Source organism: Bos indicus, chromosome 9 (genome assembly GCF_029378745.1).
Source record: "Bos indicus isolate NIAB-ARS_2022 breed Sahiwal x Tharparkar chromosome 9, NIAB-ARS_B.indTharparkar_mat_pri_1.0, whole genome shotgun sequence".
NCBI lineage: Eukaryota > Metazoa > Chordata > Mammalia > Artiodactyla > Bovidae > Bos > Bos indicus.
In genome coordinates this window covers 95,791,163-95,812,918 of record NC_091768.1, presented here as the reverse complement: position 1 = coordinate 95,812,918, position 21,756 = coordinate 95,791,163, and the positions used below count along the sequence as shown (strand labels likewise).

The window sequence follows — 21,756 nt, the reverse complement described above, 5'->3', positions numbered from 1 at the left end:
TTCCTTTTCTCCTTTGCCCTTTGCCTCCTTTAATCCCTTAGTCATCTGTTGTTTGTATACTTGAACAGGCTTTGTTCGGACTAAAGTTGTTTTCTTTGTGAGCTAATGTATTTTTTATGGAAATTCTGTCATGAAATTAGGCTAAAAAAAAATTCAAGTGGTTTTCAATTTCTTAACTACACATTAAAATCTATTGTGACTGAATGGTTACCTCAGTTTACTAGGCATCAGAGGAGTTCATGGTAAAAAAAATCCTTGAATGAGGAAAAACAGTTTATTATTTGGGATTCTGCACCCATTTTATTCTGGTTAATGGTCATACTTTGAAGTTACTTTTATGTGTTTTACCAGATACCTTTGTAATTGCCTGACAAATTTCAGGTGAATTTTTAATCACCAAGTCACCGATGAGCAGGACGTGCTCTGTGACGGGTGCCTTCATGCCACCCAGGAATTGGTTTGGAGAAGCACTCCTATACACCTTGAGAAATATTTCCTAAGTTTTATAAGCCTTTTCTGTCATTCAGCCTGGGCAGCCTGATCCTGTAGAGATTCAGAGACAGCAGCAGGCTAGGAGGAGGGCTTTTGCCAGAAAACAAGCCCAAGAACAGCTCAGACCGCGTACACCCGAACCTGTGGAAGGCAGGAAACATGTGGACGTGCAGACAGGTATGTGGGCCCACGGCTTGGTGGCTCCTCAGAGTGTATGGTTTTCTGAGTCAGTTCATTTTGTTTGACTTTCATATTAACGTATCTGTTATGCCATCTAGTATTTCCCTGTCACGTGGTAGAAGAAGTCCGTTTAGTAAACAAACTCATAGACTGAATATTGTTATTATATTGGGTACGGCTGAAAATGTGACATGGCGATTTTTTTAAAAAAGAATATAAGGACCAAATTAATTCTCTCAGCCCTTTTCACAAATGCTGTTCTCCAACTGGGAGTATTTCCTGCTTTTCATAGCCCAAGATGAATCACTCTTGGACTCGTGGAAGGTGGAGAGCAGTATAGTTTTATTTTGGTATTCTGTCTTTTGAGAGAAGTAAACCCATTTACTGAATATCTGAAAACTGCATATCTGAAAATGTGGGTTATTAGTCCAAGCTTTACTAATCCCGGGGCTTCCTGGGTAGCTCAGCTGGTAAAGAATCCGCCTGCAAAGCAGGAGACTCCACTTCGATTCCTGGATCCAGAAGTTCCCCTGGAGAAGGGATAGGCTACCCATTCCAGTATTCTTGGGCTTCGCTGGTGGCTCAGATTGTAAAGAATCCACCTGCAACGCAGGAGACCTGTGTTTGATACCTGGGTTGGGAAGATCCCCTGGAGGAGGGCATGGCAACCCACTCCAGTATTCCTGCCTGGAGAATTCCCGTGGACAGAGGAGCCTGGCAGGCTACAGTCCATGGGTCGCAAAGAGTCGGACACGACTGAGTGACTAAGCACAGCACAGCACAAACCTGTTTAGATCTGAGTCCCCCACCTCTCTCACCATGGCCTCTTCTAGCTCCTTTTGTTCTCCATTCCCTTGCATCCTCCCCAGGGCCACATAGGCTCTCCTAGGCTGCTGCTGCTGCTGCTAAGTCGCTTCAGTTGTGTCCGACTCTGTGCGACCCCATAGATGGCAGCCCACTAGGCTCCCCCGTCCCTGGGATTCTCCAGGCAAGAACACTGGAATGGATTGCCATTTCCTTCTCCAATGCATGAAAATGAAAAGTGAAAGGGAAGTCGCTCAGTCATGTCCGACTTTAGCGACCCCCTGGACTGCAGCCTACCAGGCTCCTCCGTCCATGGGATTTTCTAGGCAGAAGTACTGGAGTGGGGTGCCATTGCCTTCTCCGTTCCTAGGCTAGTGCCAGGCTTTTCCTACTTACCTGACTGTCGTCAGCTGTGGGGGTTTACCTGGACCCATAAGGTCCAGCTGTGTTGTTGACAGACTCTTGGTCGTCAAGCAATACTTGATGTTTTCCTTGGACATAACCAGAGATATTTCTGGATAGTAAGGACAAAAGGTTGAGGACCATTCCAAGCTTTTTCCTACCTTGAGACCAAGTCTAGAATAAGTACATGTCTGTGATTAGCCAATATAGTTGTAATTCTGTAAGAGCTAAATTTTAGTCTTTACTTATACCGTCAGAATATGAAGTGATAGAATAGCAGCCACTTTTTGTTGAGTACTTCCTGTGTCTCAGAGACACAGGTCCTTTACCTGTGTCTCCTTTATTATGCAGACTGTAGGTGACTGATAACCATGATCCCTTTTGCAGATAAAGAAACCAAGACCCAAAGAGGATGTAATCGCTAGGTCCTATGTTCAACAGCTGACTCCAGTTCTCATGTTCTTTGCATGATGCCATACTGCCCTTGCCTCATGTAAATTATTCCCAAGGTGAAATTTGTTTTCCTATATCTGTTTATGATATGTAGGCTAGAGAGAACGTCCATAACACAATGATGTGATGCGTAGTTTTTTTACATGTCCAGGAATTTTCAAACCTTTGAACATTGATTATCTTAAGACTTGTCACATGGCTGGCTCGTCAACTTTCCATCCCATGTTATGTTTTGTGTTGTATATACATCTATAGGTTCACATTCTTTAGTTCTGTTTTCAAATACAAAGTTAAAGTCGCTCAGTCATGTTTGACTCTTTGCGACCCCATGGGCTGTCCATGGAATTTTCCAGGACAGAATACTGGAGTGGGTAGCCTTTCCCTTCTCCAGGGGATCTTTCCAACCCAGGGATCAAGCCCAGGTCTCCCGCATTGCAGGCAGGTTCTTCACCAGCTGAGCCACAGGGAAGCCCGTTTCAAATACAAAGCTCGGTGATCTCTCAACATTTAGTAAATGTTCTAGCCTGACTGACTCTGTGGTCTTCCAAATATATAAAAATGCTTAGTACACTATGTGGATTGAACCCCACATTTGAGCACCTTTATTTCAAGACTTATATTCTGATCCATTCATTTCTGTTTTGAAGGGGCTGTAGTTTCAAATTCTTGAAAAAGACCAGAATTTCAAACTCAATGTATATGGTGTTCTCTTAGAACTATACCTTGAAGAAATTGCCGACCGCATAGTAGAAGTTGATATGGAGTGCCAGACAGATGCGTTTTTGGACAAACCACCAACACCGCTCTTTATTCCTGCCAAAACTGGCAAAGATGTGGCCACCGAAATTCTAGAAGGAGAGGTATAGTACATTATTAGACTTCTCTCTGTCTTCTTTATAAAGAGTGAGGTTTAATTAAAACCTTAACATAAGTGCAAACCACTTCATAGTCAGGAAGATTCTAAATACTTACTGCATTTCCTTCCAAATGGTGTATGGTTTTATCCTGAGCTACCCAGAAATGTTTTTAAATATCATGATCTTTTACTTTTTAGTCTTTAAAAAAAAAATTAAATGCCATGATCTGATTTTCCCTCTTTGCTGATCAGAAATAAAAAATTTTAGAAATGTGTTTAGAATATTTATATATTTAATTTTTGTGTGTTTGCATACTTGCTTAATGGATGAACATAAGGTAGATTTGTACCAAATGAGGAAAAATAATATCTCTGGTGTGAAAGGTTCCACTGCTAGTTGCTTGTTGATTATATAAGTTTTATGAAGATAATTCTCTGTGTTAGGAAAAAAGTCCTAAAATAATTAATTTTTATATCAGTGTGGAATACATGAATACAGGCCAGTTTACGAAACTGAAGAAGAGAAGGCAGTGTGCATAATGACTTAAGTGAGATTTAAAATGCGAAGGAATTCGAAAGTACTGTCATTGAATTAGGAAATAAAATTAGTCTTCATAATCTATACAGAAGACGATCTTTGCCTCTAAATCCTAGAGATGAATCACCAAAGTATCCATCATTCTTGTTCCTTTGTTCTCCAAACTGTTATCAAAACAACCAATAAAAATCAAGCAGAAAAGACGGAGAACAAGACAGACAAAGATATTTCCCTTGGGTTTAGAGTTTTATTGGAAAATCATTGAGAATGAAGGTTCATTCTGATGATTGAATAGATCTTTTTATAACTTTGCTCCTATCAGTTTTTGCCTGTAAAGAGCCCCTGTGCCTTTTGGGCTGTCTTGAAGGTTAGAAACGGTAAAGTACCAGCTCATTGTCTGGCACACAGAAGACCCTCAACAAGTAGTATCCTGTTATTTATTGCTGCTCTTATGGGATATTTTTTTCATTGAGCCTTTGGTCCATGATTAAAATTTTAAATTTGTTTTGTGTGTTTAAGCTGTTTGACTTTGATCTTGAAGTTAAACCAATGTTAGAAGTTTTGGTGGGAAAGACCATCGAGCAGTCTCTTCTGGAAGTGATGGAAGAAGAAGAGTTGGCGAACCTGCGGGCCAGTCAGTACGCATATGAAGAGCTTCGCAACATCGAGCTTGCTGAAGTCCAGCGACTTGAAGAGCAGGAGAGGCGACACCGGGAGGAAAAAGTAGAGAATTTTCGTTTTCTCTCTCAGACAGATTTCGGTTACTTAACAGATTATGTTCAAAATCACATGTAGAGCTAAGAGGTCTTGGCAAACTTGTTAGAAAAGACATGTTTGTTGTTCAGGTCTCTCCTATAGATCACCGATCTTTCATGAACAATTACGTTTTTAAAATTCCAGTTTACATAGATGTATCTAAATAGAGATGGACTTCCCAGGTGGCTCAGCAGTAAAGAATCTGCCTGCCAGTGCAGGCAACCGAGGTTCTACTCCTAGAGAAGGAAATGGCAGCCCACTCCAATATTCTTCCCTGGGAAATCCCATGGAGAGAGGAGGCCTGGCAGGCTACAGTCTATGGGGTTGCAAAGAGTCGGACTAAATAACACCAACAACCTAAATAGAGTTCCCCAAAATTCCTACAGGTCACAATTTAAATTACATATGTCCCAATGAAAGGCACTCTTAAATATCAAGAGTCCTGGAGAAGAAATAACATCAGTTTGCCAAAAATCAATGGCAGAAAAGGTGGCAGGAAAAAGTGGAGTGTATTTGGGTAGATGGCGAGTAAGAAAGAGGATCTGGAAAGAATTCTGGGTCTTTTTCTCAGTGGCTGGCTCTGCTCCACACCCTTACAAATACACCTACTATCTGAGTCTTTACAGAATATTTCTTCAGATTATAAGGTTTTTAGAACCTTTAATAAGAAAAGTTGTAGAATCCAATCATTAAATACACCACAAACCTCTGGTTAGGAAGCACTAGGCTCGGTACAGTTTAATAAGAATCTGTCTGGGGATGGCAATAACTCACCCTGCGTTAAACACTGGATGATAAATGATAAAGTGAAAGTGAAGTCGCTCAGTCCTGTCCGGCTCTTTGCGACCCCACGGACAGTAGCCTACCAGGATTCTCCGTCCATGGGATTTTCCAGGCAAGAGTACTGGAGTGGGTTGCTGTTTCCTTCTCCAGGGGATCTTCCCAACCCAGGGATCAAACCCAGGTCTCCCGCATTGTAGACAGACGCTGTCTGAGCCACCAGGCAAGTCTGTGGATAAATGATAAAGGGTTTCCAAACACCTGAAAGGGCTCAGAGTCTACCTTCCCACACGAATAGCTGAGTTGTCAGAACATTCTACTCCAAACCTAGTCAGATGGACTTTCAGTTTTCCTCCAAAATGAGTAACTTTGTAAAGAGCACGGGTCTGTTGATAAGGATTGTGCAAATGCACGATTGTATATTCACAAGGATAAGGTGAATCCTAACAAAATCAGCTTTGTTGAAATAATTGGTGAAGTTTTTATCAAAGAAAAGTTAAATTTGTTTATTTACTGTTTGGTGGTGTGTGCGTGCTCAGTCGTGTCTTACTTGGACTGCAGCCTGTCAGGGTCCTTTGTCCATGGAATATCTCAGGCAAGAGTACTGGAGTGGGTTGCCATTTCCTCCTCCAGGGGACCTTCCTGACCCAGGAATTGAACCCACGTCTCCTGCCGATCAGTTAGATTCTTTACCACTGAGCCACCTGGGAAGCCCTTACTTACTATTAGGAAATATTTTCAAAGTTTAAGCAAATATAAATCTTAATGACTTGTATTCTTCATTTTTTATAATATATATTACTTACTATTAGGAAATATTTTGCCTTTTCATACTGTTCATGGAGTTCTCAAGGCAAGAATACTGAAGTGGTTTGCCATTCCCTTCTCCAGTGGACCACATTCTGTCAAATCTCTCCACCATGACCCACCCGTCTTGGGTTGCCCCACAGGCATGGCTTAGTTTCATTGAGTTAGACAAGGCTGTGGTCCTAGTGTGATTAGATTGACTAGTTTTCTGTGAGTATGGTTTCAGTGTGTTTGCCCTCTGATTCCCTCTTGGAACACCTACCGTCTTACTTACAAATAGCTGTGAAAAGAAGAGAAGCAAAAAGCAAAGGAGAAAAGGAAAGATATAAGCATCTGAATGCAGAGTTCCAAAGAATAGCAAGAAGAGATAAGAAAGCCTTCTTCAGCGATCAATGCAAAGAAATAGAGGAAAACAACAGAATGGGAAAGACTAGGGATCTCTTCAAGAAAATCAGAGGTACCAAAGGAACATTTCATGCAAAGATGAGCTCGATAAAGGACAGAAATGGTATGGACCTAACAGAAGCAGAAGATATTCAGAAGAGGTGGCAAGAATACACAGAAGAACTGTACAAAAAAGATCTTCACGACCCAGATAATCACAATGGTGTGATCACTGACCTAGAGCCAGACATCCTGGAATGTGAAGTCAAGTGGGCCTTAGAAAGCATCACTACAAACAAAGCTAGTGGAGGTGATAGAATTACAGTTGAGCTATTCCAAATCCTGAAAGATGATGCTGTGAAAGTGCTGCACTCAATATGCCAGCAAATTTGGAAAACTCAGCAGTGGCCACAGGACTGGAAAAGGTCAGTTTTCATTCCAATCCCAAAGAAAGGCAATGCCGAAGAATGCTCAAACTACCGCACAATTGCACTCATCTCACACCCTAGTAAAGTAATGCTCAAAATTCTCCAAGCCAGGCTTCAGCAATACATGAACCGTGAACTTCCTGACGTTCAAGCTGGTTTTAGAAAAGGCAGAGGAACCAGAGATCAAATTGCCAACATCCGCTGGATCATGGAAAAAGCAAGAGAGTTCCAGAAAAACATCTATTTCTGCTTTACTGACTATGCCAAAGCCTTTGACTGTGTGGATCACAATAAACTGTGGAAAATTCTGAAAGACATGGGAATACCAGACCACCTGATCTGCCTCTTGAGAAATTTGTATGCAGGTTAGGAAGCAACAGTTAGAACTGGACATGGAACAACAGACTGGTTCCAAATAGGAAAAGGAGTTCGTCAAGGCTGTATATTGTCACCCTGTTTATTTAACTTATATGCAGAGTACATCATGAGAAATGCTGGACTGGGAGAAACACAAGTTGGAATCAAGATTGCCGGGAGAAATATCAATAACCTCAGATATACAGATGACACCACCCTTATGGCAGAAAGTGAAGAGGAACTCAAAAGCCTCTTGATGAAAGTGAAAGTGGAGAGTGAAAAAGTTGACTTAAAGTTAAACATTCAGAAAACGAAGATGATGGCATCCAGTCCCACCACTTCATGGGAAATAGATGGGGAAACAGTGGAAACAGTGTCAGACTTTATTTTGGGAGGTTCCAAAATCACTACAGATGGTGACTGCAGCCATGAAATCAAAAGATGCTTACTCCTTGGAAGGAAAGTTATGACCAACCTAGATAGCATATTCAAAAGCAGAGACATTACTTTGCCAACAAAGGTTCGTCTAGTCAAGGCTATAGTTTTTCCAGTGGTCATGTATGGATGTGAGAGTTGGACCGTGAAGAAGGCTGAGTGCCAAAGAATTGATGCTTTTGAACTGTGGTGTTCGAGAAGACTCTTAAGAATCCCTTGGACTGCAAGGAGATCCAACCAGTCCATTCTGAAGGAGATCAGCCCTGGGATTTCTTTGGAAGGAATGATGCTAAAGCTGAAACTCCAGTACTTTGGCCACCTCATGCGAAGAGTTGACTCATTGGAAAAGACTCTGATGCTGGGAGGCATTGGAGGCAGGAGGAGAAGGGGACGACAGAGGATGAGATGGCTGGATGGCATCACTGACTCGATGGACGTGAGTCTGAGTGAAGTCCGGGAGTTGGTGATGTACAGGGAGGCCTGGCGTGCTGCGGTTCATGGGGTCACAAAGAGTCGGACACGACTGAGCAACTGATCTGATCTGATCTGATTAGGAAATATGAAAAAACAAAGAATACAAGTCATCTAGATTTATATTTACTTCAACTTTGAAAGTAGACTAATTAGAAAATATATTAATGTTCCCATTTCTGCATGGGAGTAGAGAAGGTAGTTCATTAGCTTCACAGATTTCATATGATCTATAAATAGCAACAGCAACAAAAAGGTTTTATAATTTTCAGAACTTTACAAATTCAAAGAATCATTATAAATGAGACAATTTATTGGCCCGAGTTTTTTAATCAAAGATGTCTAAGCAACTATAATTTTCATATCAGCAATACTTTATAATACTAATTAAAAATACAGATAACTATTATTATTCTTTGATTTTAGTCAGACATGTATATCCTGAAATTACTTTACTTGAAAATGGATCAGGAAATGAATTTTACCTTAAGCATCATCTCCTCTCAATTCAATACCTACTTAGCTGTTGAAATTCATTAAAATCTTAGTGAAAAATACGAACTGATCATAGACACCTTGCTGTCCATTTTTGGATACAAATATAAGTACAGATTCTCCCACTCATAAGAATCGGTATCTGGGGAAGACATAAAGCTGAACAGCCACCTGTGATGGTGTTTTCCTCTGGGCAGGAACGTCGGAAGCAGCAGCAATGGCAGGTGGTTCACAAGCATAACGAGACTTCGCAGAAGATCGCGGCCCGAGCATTTGCACAGCGTTACCTGGCCGACCTCCTCCCATCAGTTTTTGACAGCCTTCGGGATGGTGGCTACTTTTATGATCCCGTTGAAAGAGGTTTGTTGGAGGTCTTTTGTTAGATTAACTGTTACAATAAGCATCCTGCTAATGGTTTGAGTTCATGTTGTGCCCATTTTTATTTTGACTTGGAATCTTTCTTTCCCAGCTAAGCCACACAGGAAGCCCAAGAATACTGGAGTGGGTAGCCTGTCCCTTCTCCAGCGGAACTTCCTGACCCAGGAATCAGACTAGGATCTCCTGCTTCGAAGGCAGATTCTTTCCCAACTGAGCTATCAGGGAATCTTTCTATCTCTGGGCCAAATTTTAAAATCAATTATAGTTGTTTTAAGAAAGTACCGTTACTAATAAGAGGTGTGTTACAAAGATTTTAGAATGTTTACTGAGAAACCACATTGGAGAGTAGAAAGAAATATGGACTGGATATCCCCATATGGATATCCTCCATAACCCCAGCTCCTTTCATCTCACGCAGTGCCTATACAGTCAGTTCTGAAGGCTTTGACTCCAGGGAAGGCCTCATAATTTTGCGAATACCATTTATACTTCATAGAAACGTAATGGACCAGACCACATAGAGAGAACACTGGACAGCACAAGTGATACTGTACAAGTCTGTTTGACATTTTATAATAAGAAAACAAGGCTGATATATCTGTAACGTTAGGGGAAAGCACAGATTCTTCCCGTTTGTAATGATTCATAAAAATCACTTAATGAAATTAACTTTTTAAATTACAGATATTGAGATAGGATTCCTCCCATGGCTAATGAATGAAGTTGACAAAACCATGGAGTCCAGCATGGTGGGAAGAACGGTGCTTGACAGTAAGTTCTTTTATATTATTGAAAAGTCATCTCTGAAATTTTCCAGTAAAAAGAACATACAGAAAAAGGATGTTAATTTTACAGTTTTGGTTCTTAAATTTTCAGTATATCAATTCTATTAACAAAGTGAAGTGAAGTCGCTCAGTCGTGTCCGACTCTTTGCGACCCCATGGGCTGTAGCATACCAGGCTCCTCCATCCATGGATTTTTCCAGGCAAGGGTATTGGAGTGGGGTGCCATTTAACAAAGGTACCTATTTTTACCTTCAGTATTATTTTTGGTTCTTTTATAATTTGATCAGAATTAACATCTTCTGTATTACTTTATAAATCATATTCTGTTAAAACAGGCATTGAATAGAATTCATATTAAGTGGCACAGAAGGTATGTATTGCTGACTTTGTATAAAAGGTCATGATACAGGGAAGGGACAAGGCCTAGTGAATATTTTACACTCATCTATAAGCAAGTGTTATAACTCCTAAAATATGAAAAGTCATAGTGATTTCTGTACGTACAATTTTCAGTGTTGATTCGTGAGGTGGTTGAGAGAAGACTGAATCTCTATGAGCAGAAGGAGGGCAGGCACGCCTCTGTGAGGCCTGAGAACGGACTCGGTGGTCCCGGAGGAACAAGAGAGCCTCTGGTGGGTTTTGAATCCCAGGATCAGGGTGCATCCCAGGCCCAGAGACCCCTTCCAGACAGAGACTCCCTACAGAGAACGCCGTACGACGCAAGGTACGCGGAGAGAGTGTCGTCCCAGGAGAGGCGGCTCGCAGAAGAAAATGACGAACTGACAGAAATGAGGAAATCCTCCAAGAGGGAGGAGCTGTCACAGTAGAGGGAGCCTCAGCGCCATGGAGCCAGTCAGCACTGCAGCCAATCAGGTAATGATGCATGAGTCCCCTCAGCTCATGGAAATTATGTTGTGTTTAGTCAGCGTGTCTTTTTGTCTCATGGACTGGGCAAATCAAATATGTTGAAATAATAAAACTAATTTTTTAAATGAAACCTTATTTATTTAATAGTAGACTCTTTAGGAGCTATACTGTAACTCTAATGAGAGTTATGTCTAATTTCAAGCTTCCTATTACCAGTATATATAACTAATATTTGTTTCCTTACTCCTTCCATCACCACTATGTAACCAATATATTTTTCCTTAGTTGTCCCATGACCACTACATATCCTTAATACATTTTTCTTTAGTTTTGTAGTTTCTTTCTCTTTTTTCAGTAAGTATGATATTTAATGTTAGATACCAGTTCTGTTAGCCACTGAGCTTTTCTTCTCTGTAGAAAAACTGTTTAATTTACCCCAAGCAGGAATCCCTCAAGGTTGGGTTCCTGAAAGCCACAGTGCTCTCTCCTTGCAAATACCAAGAAATATACCCTCGTCTGTATAAAGTTAAACACTTACCTGTTCCATCTTCAGTATTCAAGTAAAGCTCTCATCTCTTTGTTCACATTCCTGCTATTAAAAAATTTCAGGCAATACCAATGAAGCTAAAGATCCCTCCTCAGATAGCCTGTGTCATCCATCCATCCATTCTATGTACCCTCCAGGCCTTTTTAAAGATATTTCTGGAGATAAAGATTTGAACATCTGGCAATATATGGGTTATAGTCCTTGCATTTTCACCTAACAGTCTATCTTAGACTTTTCAACATCAGTACATATAAATGTTTTTTTTTGAATGTGGTCAGATACAACTGTATTATAGGTAATTGCCATTTGATTTTTTAATCTGAACTTGTTTGGTGAATTGAAAATCATAGATATTTTTTGCCTCTAAAGTTATATTAGAGATATAAAACTCTGGCTTAAAACTCAACGTTCAAAAAACTAAGATCATGGCATCTGATCGTATCACTTCATGGCAAATAGATGGGGAAACAATGGAAATAGTGACAGACTTTATTCTCTTGGGCTCCAAAATCACTGCAGATGGTGACTGCAGCCATGAAATTAAAAGACGCTTGCTCCTTGGAAGAAAAGCTATGACCAACCTAGGTAGTGTATTAAAAGCAGAGATATTACTTTGCCAACAAAGGTCCGTCTAGTCAAAGCTCTGGTTTTTCCATTAGTCACATATGGATGTGAGAGTTGGACAATAAAGAAAGCTGAGTGCCGAAGAATTGATGCTTTTGAACTGTGGTGCTGGAGAACACTCTTGAGAGTCCCTTGGACTGCAAGGAGATCCAACTAGTCAATCCTAAAGGAAATCAGTCCTGAATATTCATTGGAAGGACTGATGCTGAAGCTGAAGCTCCAATACTTTGGCCACCTGATGCAAAGAACTGCCTCATTGAAAAGACCCTGATGCTGGGAAAGATTGAAGGCAGGAGGAGAAGGGGAACAACAGAGGATGGCATCACCAACTCAATGGACGTGTGTTTGAGCAAGCTCCGGGAGGTGGTGATGGACAGGGAGGCCTGGCATGCTGCAGTCCATGGGGTCGCAAAGAGACACGACTGAGCGACTGAACTGAACTGAAAGTTATATTAATCTCTAATCAGTGATGTCTTCTGAGGCTTCAGATAGATACAGTCTATTTTTCTCAGAATATTTATAAATATATAAGCTGTATTGGTTTGAAATAGCTTGCAGTCATTAACACATTTACCTTAGTTTCTTTTTAAACGTGGCATTAAAAATACATAAGAACATCTTTCTCCATTTGTAAAAAGAAGTGTGCTGTATGTCTCGGTAGCACTTCTCATGATTCTCAAACTAATTGCCCACGTTTTATATCCCTACGTCATTTTAACGGCAGAGCAGCCCTTCTGAGGTAGATGTGACGATGTTTCTATTTTCGTTTTCAATCAGTCATTGGTCTGTTCAGTCAGCAAGTGTTAACTGAGTGCCTGCTGTGTGCTGAGCACCACGAGGAGGCTGCAGTTACAGCCTCACGGTGGAGCTGAACGAAGCAGGGCTGAGAGAACAAACCACAGCTCAGGGATTCTAAGGGGTTTTCGGTAAAGTGACTAGCCTAGCAAGTGATGGGATGAAAGCTGGAGCCCAGATCCCCTTCCTTCCAATCTACTATCCTTTTCTTCTCAACAACCTTGCACTTTTGTGAGGTACAAAGAATAAATAAATTATTGAATTAACAGCATTTTAAAAAATGCAATCTGTCCCCTTTCATTGCTGAGTTAGTTCCATCTTCTTAAACAGTCTGTGATTATCCTAAAATTTGTTGCTGCTGTTGTTTAGTTGCTCAGTTGTGTCCAACTCTTTGGACTGGAGCCCGCCAGGCTTCTCTCTGCATGGGATTTCCCAGGCAGGAAATACTAGAGTGAGTTGCCATGCCCTCCTCCAGGGGATCTTCCCAGTCCAGGGATCCAATCCCCATCTCCTGCATTGGCAGGTGGATTCTTTACCACTGAGCCACCAGGGAAGCCTCGGTGGATCATCCTAAGATTTATAAGATACTAATTTTGGTGATAAGACCAGGAATTTTTTTTTTTTTAATTTTAAGAATGCTTTCAAAATGGAGTGAAGGTTGACTATCTTCTACAATTCTAATCCTCCTTCACAGTAACACTTTGCAGATACTTTGCTAAACTTCTCATTCTGAGTTCCATAATTCCATAAGTTAATTCAGTTTATTAAAGAAACCTAAGTCTGTAGACCCCCATACTGAAGCTAGTTAAGCTTAACTGCCTATTCCATCCTAGAGAGAAACAGAAATAATCAAGAGGTTAGGACACTGTCCCTGTGAAAAAAAACGTGGAGAAGCTGGTGATACATTATCTGTAGAAAAAGAAAAATATTGAGTGGAAACTGAATTATCTGTGCTCACATTTGCTCATGTTCTTCTTAGGAGTTCTGGTCCTTTCTGTCTTCAGCTAACACTAAGAGCTGAGGAATGCTGGTGTGGCCTGGGAAGTCACTCAGCAGTACGGCATGGTCAGCAGCAGACACCAGAGCCAGACCAGCTGGTCTTGAGTTCACCACATGCAAGGAGGTTGCCCCTTTAGTTAGGGAAAAGAACTGGTTTATTTTGAAAGCAGATGGGAGAGCGGAGGTCTTGCAGAAAGAAGTCGTATTTGGAGATGATAATTCCTCTAAAACTTGTAACGGGTGTGGGAGAAGTGGCATAGCATAGCAAAACGCTATGGTATAATCATCAGAAGGTTAATCGTGCTCATTTCTTCTCACCTTAAAACTTTCATTTACTTGTCAATGTTGTTAAAACGTATCAATCATATCAGCTAAGTTTTTAATCTACAACTTTTAGATATAGCTTTCATATGCTTTATTTACTATGCAAAATCTGATACATTCTCCTTTTTTCTTTTGTTTGTAGGTGAATCACAGCAATTTTTATAAATTGCTATAAATTTGTATAAATTTTAATGTATTCTCGAGCTCAAAAGCCATAGCCATTTATCTCAGTTTATTTAGCGTAAAAGCATTCTGGGGGCTTCCCTTGCCGTCCAGTGGTTAAGACTCCAAGCTCCCAGTGCAGGGCCATAGGTTCCACCCCTGGTTGGAGAACTAAGATCCCATATACCACACAATGTGGCCAAAAAAATAAAATTTTAAAAATAAAGGCATTCTGAAAAAGCCCAAATATGCATTTAATTTCCCCATAGACCAGTTAGTACCTATTGTTTTTTTGCCGTAGCTCCAAGATCTAACCAGAACCAACCTTTTCCAAGTTTGTTCACAGTCAGAGACCCAAACAAAAATGTTATAGATCAGGTGTCACTATCATGAAAAACTACTGTTAATGCTGTTGGATTGATGTCTATAATTCTCCCTTTGAATTGGAACTATTTACCTTTTTGTTTTAGTGCTTTCAACTTACAAATTAAAATTTAATAAACTGATAATTTAGATAATACTTTCTGTTTTTCTTAAATCTTGAAAATATAATTAATGAAATATATGACTTAAAAGATATGGTATTACTGGCTTCCCAGGTGGCGGCTGGTGGTAAAGAATCCACCTGCCAATCAGGAGACACAAGAGATGCAGATTCGATCCCTGGGTCTGGAAGAACCCCTGGAGGAGGAAATGGCCACCTGCTCCAGTATTCTTGCCTAGAAAATTCCATGCAGAGAAGAGCCTGCCAGGCTACAGTCTATGAGGCTGCAGAGAGTCAGATACAACTGAGCACACAGGCACACACACAAAAGATACAGTAATGGTTATAGGTTTGCTTATAAATAAAATCAGTCAAGATATTGAAGTTTGAAATTTCAGTATAAAAATATAACATTTAAAGAATTTTAAATTCTTTTTGAAAATAAAATTTGAAATACTAATACATTTTTATTACCATATGCATTTATAACATAAATTATGTATTTTATTGTTATATATTTTTATTTTTGATAATGATTATATATGATGGTCTTCTAACATTTTGGATACCTATTGGATACCTATTGGAGAAGGCAATGGCACCCCACTCCAGTACTCTTGCCTGGAAAATCCCATGGACAGAGGAGCCTGGTAGGCTGCAGTCCAGGGGGTCGCTAAGAGTCGGACACGACTGAGCGACTTCCCTTTCACTTTTCACTTTCATGCATTGGAGAAGGAAATGGCAACCCACTCCAGTGTTCTTGCCTGGAGAATCCCAGGGACGGGGGAGCCTGGTGGGCTGCCGTCTATGGGGTCGCACAGAGTCCGACACGACTGAAGCGACTTAGCATTGGATACCTAACATTATATTGGTACCTATGTTTTACCACTAGGTGTCAGTAAATCCCTAAAGCAAAATTAACCTGCTTCCCACTTCAAACATAATTTAATGACCATAAAGAGACCTTGGTAGAGAAAAGAGTTCAAAAATATATTGTACTCCTTGGAGAAGCTAGACTCACACTGAGTATTTTATCTTGCCCCAGGTATCTGCCAGCTCTACAGGGGTAGCAGTGGACTCCACCCTAGATCTCAGACCCTTAAAATGGTAGTGTCAGAATAGACCTTAGCTGTCGTATAATCCAGCCTCCTATCCAATACAGTATCCTTAACAGGTGGTCACTTGGTCTTTGTTTAGTCACTGAGGATGGGGCTTTCCCTATATAAGCTGCCCTAGAACAGCAATTCTCACATAGTTTTGTCTCCCCAGGATCAAGACATGGTAAATACTCAAGTACATTGTTGCACAATCCTCATTATTAGAAATTTCTTTTACACTGAGTCAAAATCTGTCCCGTTATGCGTGCTAAGTCGCCTCAATCATATCTGACTGTTTGCAACCTTACGGACTGTAGCCCACCAGGCTCCTCTGTCCGTAGGATCCTCCAAGCAAGAATACTAGAGTGGATCGCCATGCCCTCCCTCCTCCAGAGGATCTTCCCGACCCAGGGATCAAACCCACATCTCTTATGTCCCCTGCATTGGCAGGAGGGTTCTTTACCTCCTGCCACCTGGAAAAGTGCCACCTGGGAAGCCCCTGTCCCATTATAACCTATGCCTTTTGGTTTATAACCTGTAATCAACTGGCATGATTATGGTGGAGAGAGACAGAATAATTTTGTTTACATACCAGCCCTATCCTATACTCCAACAGTTTGGGTTTTTGTTTTTGTTTTTTTTCTTTTTTTTCCCCAGATTTTTCTTTCTCCCAATGAAGTACCACCAGTCATTCCAACTACTCCTCATAGAGAATAGTTTCAGAACTTGGCCACTCTCCATCCTGGTTACTATTACCTTGAAATTTCTGTTTGGTCAAAGTCATCTTAAAACATGTTTCCCAGAATTAGGTATACTACTATAGATATAATCAAACTTAGCAAGGAGTATTGTGAAACGTTGTCTCCCCTGATTTGGATATTACCAACTCACTTCCTCTAAATTCAGGTGTCTAGAAACCTCGTTTTCAGAGCATAAGAGAGAGAAGGCCAAAGTGACTTCTGAGTTGCCATTTTGCCATGGACCATCCAAAGCTATTCCAGCATCGCTACCCAGTGTGGCTGTTTTTTAGCCCCACAGCATATTAGAAGTAGCATATTAACAAGGAGATGGGGACCACTATGGGAAGACTGTAGGCTAAAACTTCTTAGGGAAAAAGGTACATGGAAAAGCAGGGAAAATCGATAGCTCAAAAGGCATAGCAGTCTGGGGCCAAAGTTGAATATCGCCCAGCAGGTCTTGAATACATGATTACTTTACAACACAGGACAGAAATTAGTGTTTATGGAAGAAGGACTCTGGAATTGGTAGCATAGGGACCTCTGAAAATCAGCTCTTCCATAAAAGCAACAAGAACACAGGCCAAAAAAAAAAATTTTTTTTTGTCAAAAATAACATTTTTAAAATTCTGGAAATTAACCAAAGGCTTGGAACAGTGAAGAGCATTTATTCAAGAAAAGTGGCTGAATCTCCAAAGAGTCAGCTTTGTGGCATTTAAATTTGCCCTATTCCCATCCCATTCTTCCCAGCTCCACAATAACCTTGAAAACCAACAGACTCAAAACCATGGTAACTGAGAAAACCAGCAGCCTGTCAGCCACTGGAGGGGCTAAACATGCCTAGAGCTCCCCAGAAAAGCCACATCCCCAGAAATCTGTCAGTATGTGACCTGTCTGGCAGCTCCCTGGATAAGTTCTTTTAAGGGCTTATCTTTATTTGACCTGACTCAGAGCTTGCTTGGTGAGGAAAGTCCCAGCAGCAGGGCATTTGTTTAAAAATAGAAAATCAGCAATCAGCAGCAATAGTCTAACATCACAGCTACCCGGGGTGGAAATGCGAGTTGGAGCAAACAGGAGGCTGACCAGAATACTTGAAAAGGAAATCTGAGGAATGAGAGGTCCGTAGGGGGTTTTGAAAAGTTTCAACATATTCCCAGGAATCTGTAAGTATAGGGTACTTTGTAGGGCTGTTTACAGCCCAGGAAAGACCTGGGAAGGCCCTCATCTCTCATCTCAGGCTGACATCGAGGATCTACACAAGCAGAAGCTGAGAGCAAAGTCAGAGTTGTAAACTGCTAAAATATTGGAGCCATGTCTTAACACACAGAGAACCCCTCAGCACAAAGTGTAAGACTTACTGATTCAGGACATTTAAGAAATCTCTTTAATCATTAGCTACCCACTAAGCTAGCTGAGCAGACTTCAGGGGCAGTGCAAAGAATACAGGCTTTACAGAATTTGTTCACGAAGGCCATCAAACAGACAAACACCAACAAAAAACCCAAGTTGAAGAGGTAGAGCAAGAATCTGATATCCAGAGTTACCACATTTTGACTCTCTGAAATGTCTGGATTTCAACCAAAAAATATAAGACATGCAAAAAATAAAGTATGGCCTGTGCAGAAGCAAAAAAAAAAAAAACAAAAAAAACAGTTGATAGAAACTGTCCCTGAGAAAGTTCATATTTTGAATCTACTTGACAGACATTAATCAGCAATTGTAAATATGTACAAAGAACTAAAGGAAACCATGTATAAATAAAGTATGAGAATGATTCTCACCAAAAAGTGAATATCAAGAGATAGAAATCATAAAAAGGAACCAAATAGAAATTCTGGTGTTGAAAAATATAACTGAAATGAACAATTAACCACAGGGTCTCAGATGTGAACTGTTAGAAGAAAGAAGCCATAATGTTAAATCAAACTGATATTATCTACTCTGAAATGAAGAAAAATGAAAAGAGCCTCAGAGACCTCAGCCACTGGAGGGACTAAGCATGCCCTATACTGAGACACTATAAGAATACCAACAGGTACACAGTACAGATCCCAGAAGAGGGGGAAGGAAAGGAACAAAAAGAACATTTGAAGAAACCATGGCTGAAAATGTCAATGGGATGCAAAAAAAAAAAAAGTTAATATTTACACCCAAGAAGTTCAGTGAATTTCATGTATAATAAACTCAAAGAGATCCACAATTGCTGAGAGACAGACAGTTGTGAGACAGTGTTGGGGAGGGGGATATTCCACCCCACCCATCTTGAGTTCTTCTGGCTGCTCTAATGTCTAATCATTAAATTGCCACAGGACAGATTAACAGGAGAAAAAAAAAAAATCAATGAACAGAGGTCTCATAGAAATAGGACCCCCAAAGTCACCAAAACAAATTGTTTGAATATCATTTTTAGACAACGAAACAATTATTTGTAAATGTTAACAAAACAAAGGGGCTTGTGCTTAGAGCAGCAAAGAAATGAAGTAACAGTATTTCTTCACACAGCTTTCTTAGCCTTGAATCCCTAACTGTCTTGTTAAGGATGCTTTCTACCCTCCTGGTGTAGGGAGGATACCTTCTTCACATGGGAGATTTATTTCCCACTCTTTAAGAAGTAAGGAGTTGGGGGCACAGTGGGTTTTTTATATGCTGTTTTTTTGTTTTTTGTTTTTTGTTTTTCATTGACTGTTTCTCAAGTAACTTTAATTCAAAACCATCAGTATCCCACTGAGGCATATTTGGGTGCAGCATGCCTTGGGCCTCAACAGCAGCAAGACAAGAATAGCTCATCATATACAAAGACTCCTCAATATTATCAACTTATTTTTATTCAGACACCATAGAGGTCAGAAGGCAATGAAATGATATACTCAAAAGTGCTAAAAGAAAAAAGATGCCATTCAGGAATTTTATATCCAACAAAACTGTTCTTAAAAATGCAGGAGGAAGTAGGCAATCTGAATAAGCCTATATCTATTCAGTTCAGTTCAGTTCAGTCGCTCAGTCGTGTCTGACTCTTTGCAACCCCATGAATTGCAGCACACCAGGCCTCCCTGTCCATCACCAACTCCCAGACTTCACTCAAACTCATGTCCATCGAGTCTGTGATGCCATCCAGCCATCTTATCCTCTGTTGTCCCCTTCCTCCTCCTGCCCCCAATCCCTCCCAGCATCAGGGTCTTTTCCAATGAGTCAGCTCTTCTCATGAAGTGGCCAAAGTATCGGAGTTTCAGCATCAGCATCAGTCCTTCCAATGAACACCCAGGACTGATCTCCTTTAGGATGGACTGGTTGGAGCTCCTTGCAGTCCAAGGGACTCTCAAGAGTATTCTCCAACAACACAGTTCAAAAGCATCAATTTTTTGGTGCTCAGCTTTCTTCACGGTCCAACTTTCATATCCATACACGACCACTGGAAAAACCATAGCCTTGACTAGATGGACCTTTGTTGGCAAAGTAATATCTTTGCTTTTGAATATGCTATCTAGGTTGGTCATAACTTTCCTTCCAAGGAGTAAGCGTCTTTTAATTTCATGGCTGCAATCACCATCTGCAGTCTTTATTAAATATATTGAATTAACAACCTTACAAAACAGAAAACACCAGGTCCACATGAGTTCTCTGGGGAATTCTACCAGACACCATTTAACAAATTATACCCATTCTCTACAGTTTCTTTCACATGATAAAAATAGAAGGAATACTTCCTAACCTACTCTATAAGACCAACATTAAATACCAAAATTAGACCTTGCAAGAAAATTATAGACCAGTATCTCTCATGAACCTAGTTGGAAAAATCTGCAGCAAAACAAAGTCACGTTAGGGCTAACACCATGGTGACAAACTAGAAGCTTTCCCACTAGGATCAGTTATAAAGCAAGGATGTCCTCTGACCGTTCCTTTTCAATATACTGAGTCCCAGGTAATGCAGTAAACCAAGGAAATAACAAGTATATAGATTGACAATGAAGAAATAAAACTATTTGTTTTCAGACGACATGATTGTCGATGTAGAAAATCCCAAAGAATCACCAAAAAGATTCCTGAAACTAGTAGTAAGGTGGCAAAATGGAAGATTAATATAAACATTCATCGCTTTTCTATATACCAGCAATTGACAAAGGAATTTAAAATTAAAATCACTAACATTAGAACCTCCCCAAAATGAAATACTTAGTTATAAGTCTAACAAAATGTGTATAAGATTTATATGAGGAAAACTACAAAACTGATGAATGAAATCAAACTAAGTGGAGAAACATTTCATGTTGATGAATAGGGCGACTCAAGATTGTCAAAATGTCAGTTCTTCCCAACTTGATCTATAGATTCAGTGCAATCCCAATCAAAATCCCAGCTAATGAGCTTACAGATATCAACAAACTGATGATGTGGAGAAGCAAAAGACCCAGAAAAGCCAATACAATATTGAAGGGTCAAAACACAGTGGGCATTATGCGAGGATTGGACCATAAAGAAGGCTGAGCACCAAAGAACTGATGCTTTTGAACAGTGGTACTGGAGAAGACTCTTGAGAGTTCCTTGGACAGCAAGGAGATCAAACCAGTCCATCCTAAAGGAAATCAGTCCTGAATATTCATTGGAAGGACAGATGCTAAAGCTGAAACTCCAATACTTTGGCCACCTGATGTGAAGAGCCAACTCATTGGAAAAGACCCTGATGCTGGGAAAGATTGAAGGCAGGAGGAGAAGGGGATGACACAGGATCAGATGGTTGGATGGCATCACCGACTTGATGGACATGAGTTTGAGCAAGCACCGGAAGGTGGTGATGGACAGGGAGGCCTGGCGTGCTGTAGTTCATGGGGTCGCAAAGAGTTGGATGTGCCTGAGCAACTGAACAGCAACAAGCCAACCACGCTGGGAATAGCAGAGACCTCCCTCAGCCCTATAAGAGGCATTTAGGAAAACCCCACAGCTAACATCATAACCTAATGTGAAAGACTGAATGCTTTTTCCCCCTAAGATCAGAAACAAAAATATCTATTGTTGCCACTTCTATTCAGCATTGTACTGGAAGTTCTGGCAATGGCAGTTTGGCAGGAAAAATAAATGCATCTAACATCCGGATTGGAAAGGAAAAGTAAAACTCTTAACTGCAGAAGACAATGCCTTGTGTATTCATTCATGCGTCCTCAGTCATGTCTGACTCTGAGACCTCACAGACTGTAGCCTACCAGGCTCCTCTGTCCATGGGATCTCCCAGGCATGACTACCGGAGTGGATTGGCATTTCCTCTTCCAGGGGATCTTCCCAACCCAGGGATCAAACCTGCATCTCCCACGTGTCCTGGCAGGT

The 21,756-nt window shown here is 40.6% G+C and overlaps 1 protein-coding gene across 4 annotated transcripts in view; it reads left to right on the top strand.

Annotated features, from left to right (window-relative positions):
* Nucleotides 1-21,756, top strand: part of RSPH3 (radial spoke head 3) — a 41,507-nt gene that overhangs the window by 5,612 nt on the left and 14,139 nt on the right. For 3 of the 4 annotated variants that reach the window (XR_011568557.1, XR_011568558.1, XM_070796465.1), the window contains exons 3-8: nt 528-669; nt 3,046-3,191; nt 4,245-4,448; nt 8,836-8,998; nt 9,701-9,787; nt 10,315-10,674. Coding sequence is in view for 2 of the 4 variants with exons in the window: in XM_070796465.1 (XP_070652566.1) it covers nt 528-669; nt 3,046-3,191; nt 4,245-4,448; nt 8,836-8,998; nt 9,701-9,787; nt 10,315-10,628 (1,056 nt within the window). In the remaining 2 variants the exon portion in view is untranslated. Of the gene's footprint in view, nt 1-527; nt 670-3,045; nt 3,192-4,244; nt 4,449-8,835; nt 8,999-9,700; nt 9,788-10,314; nt 10,799-21,756 lie in introns of those variants that run through there. The other variant, XM_019971266.2, reaches the window with a different exon arrangement.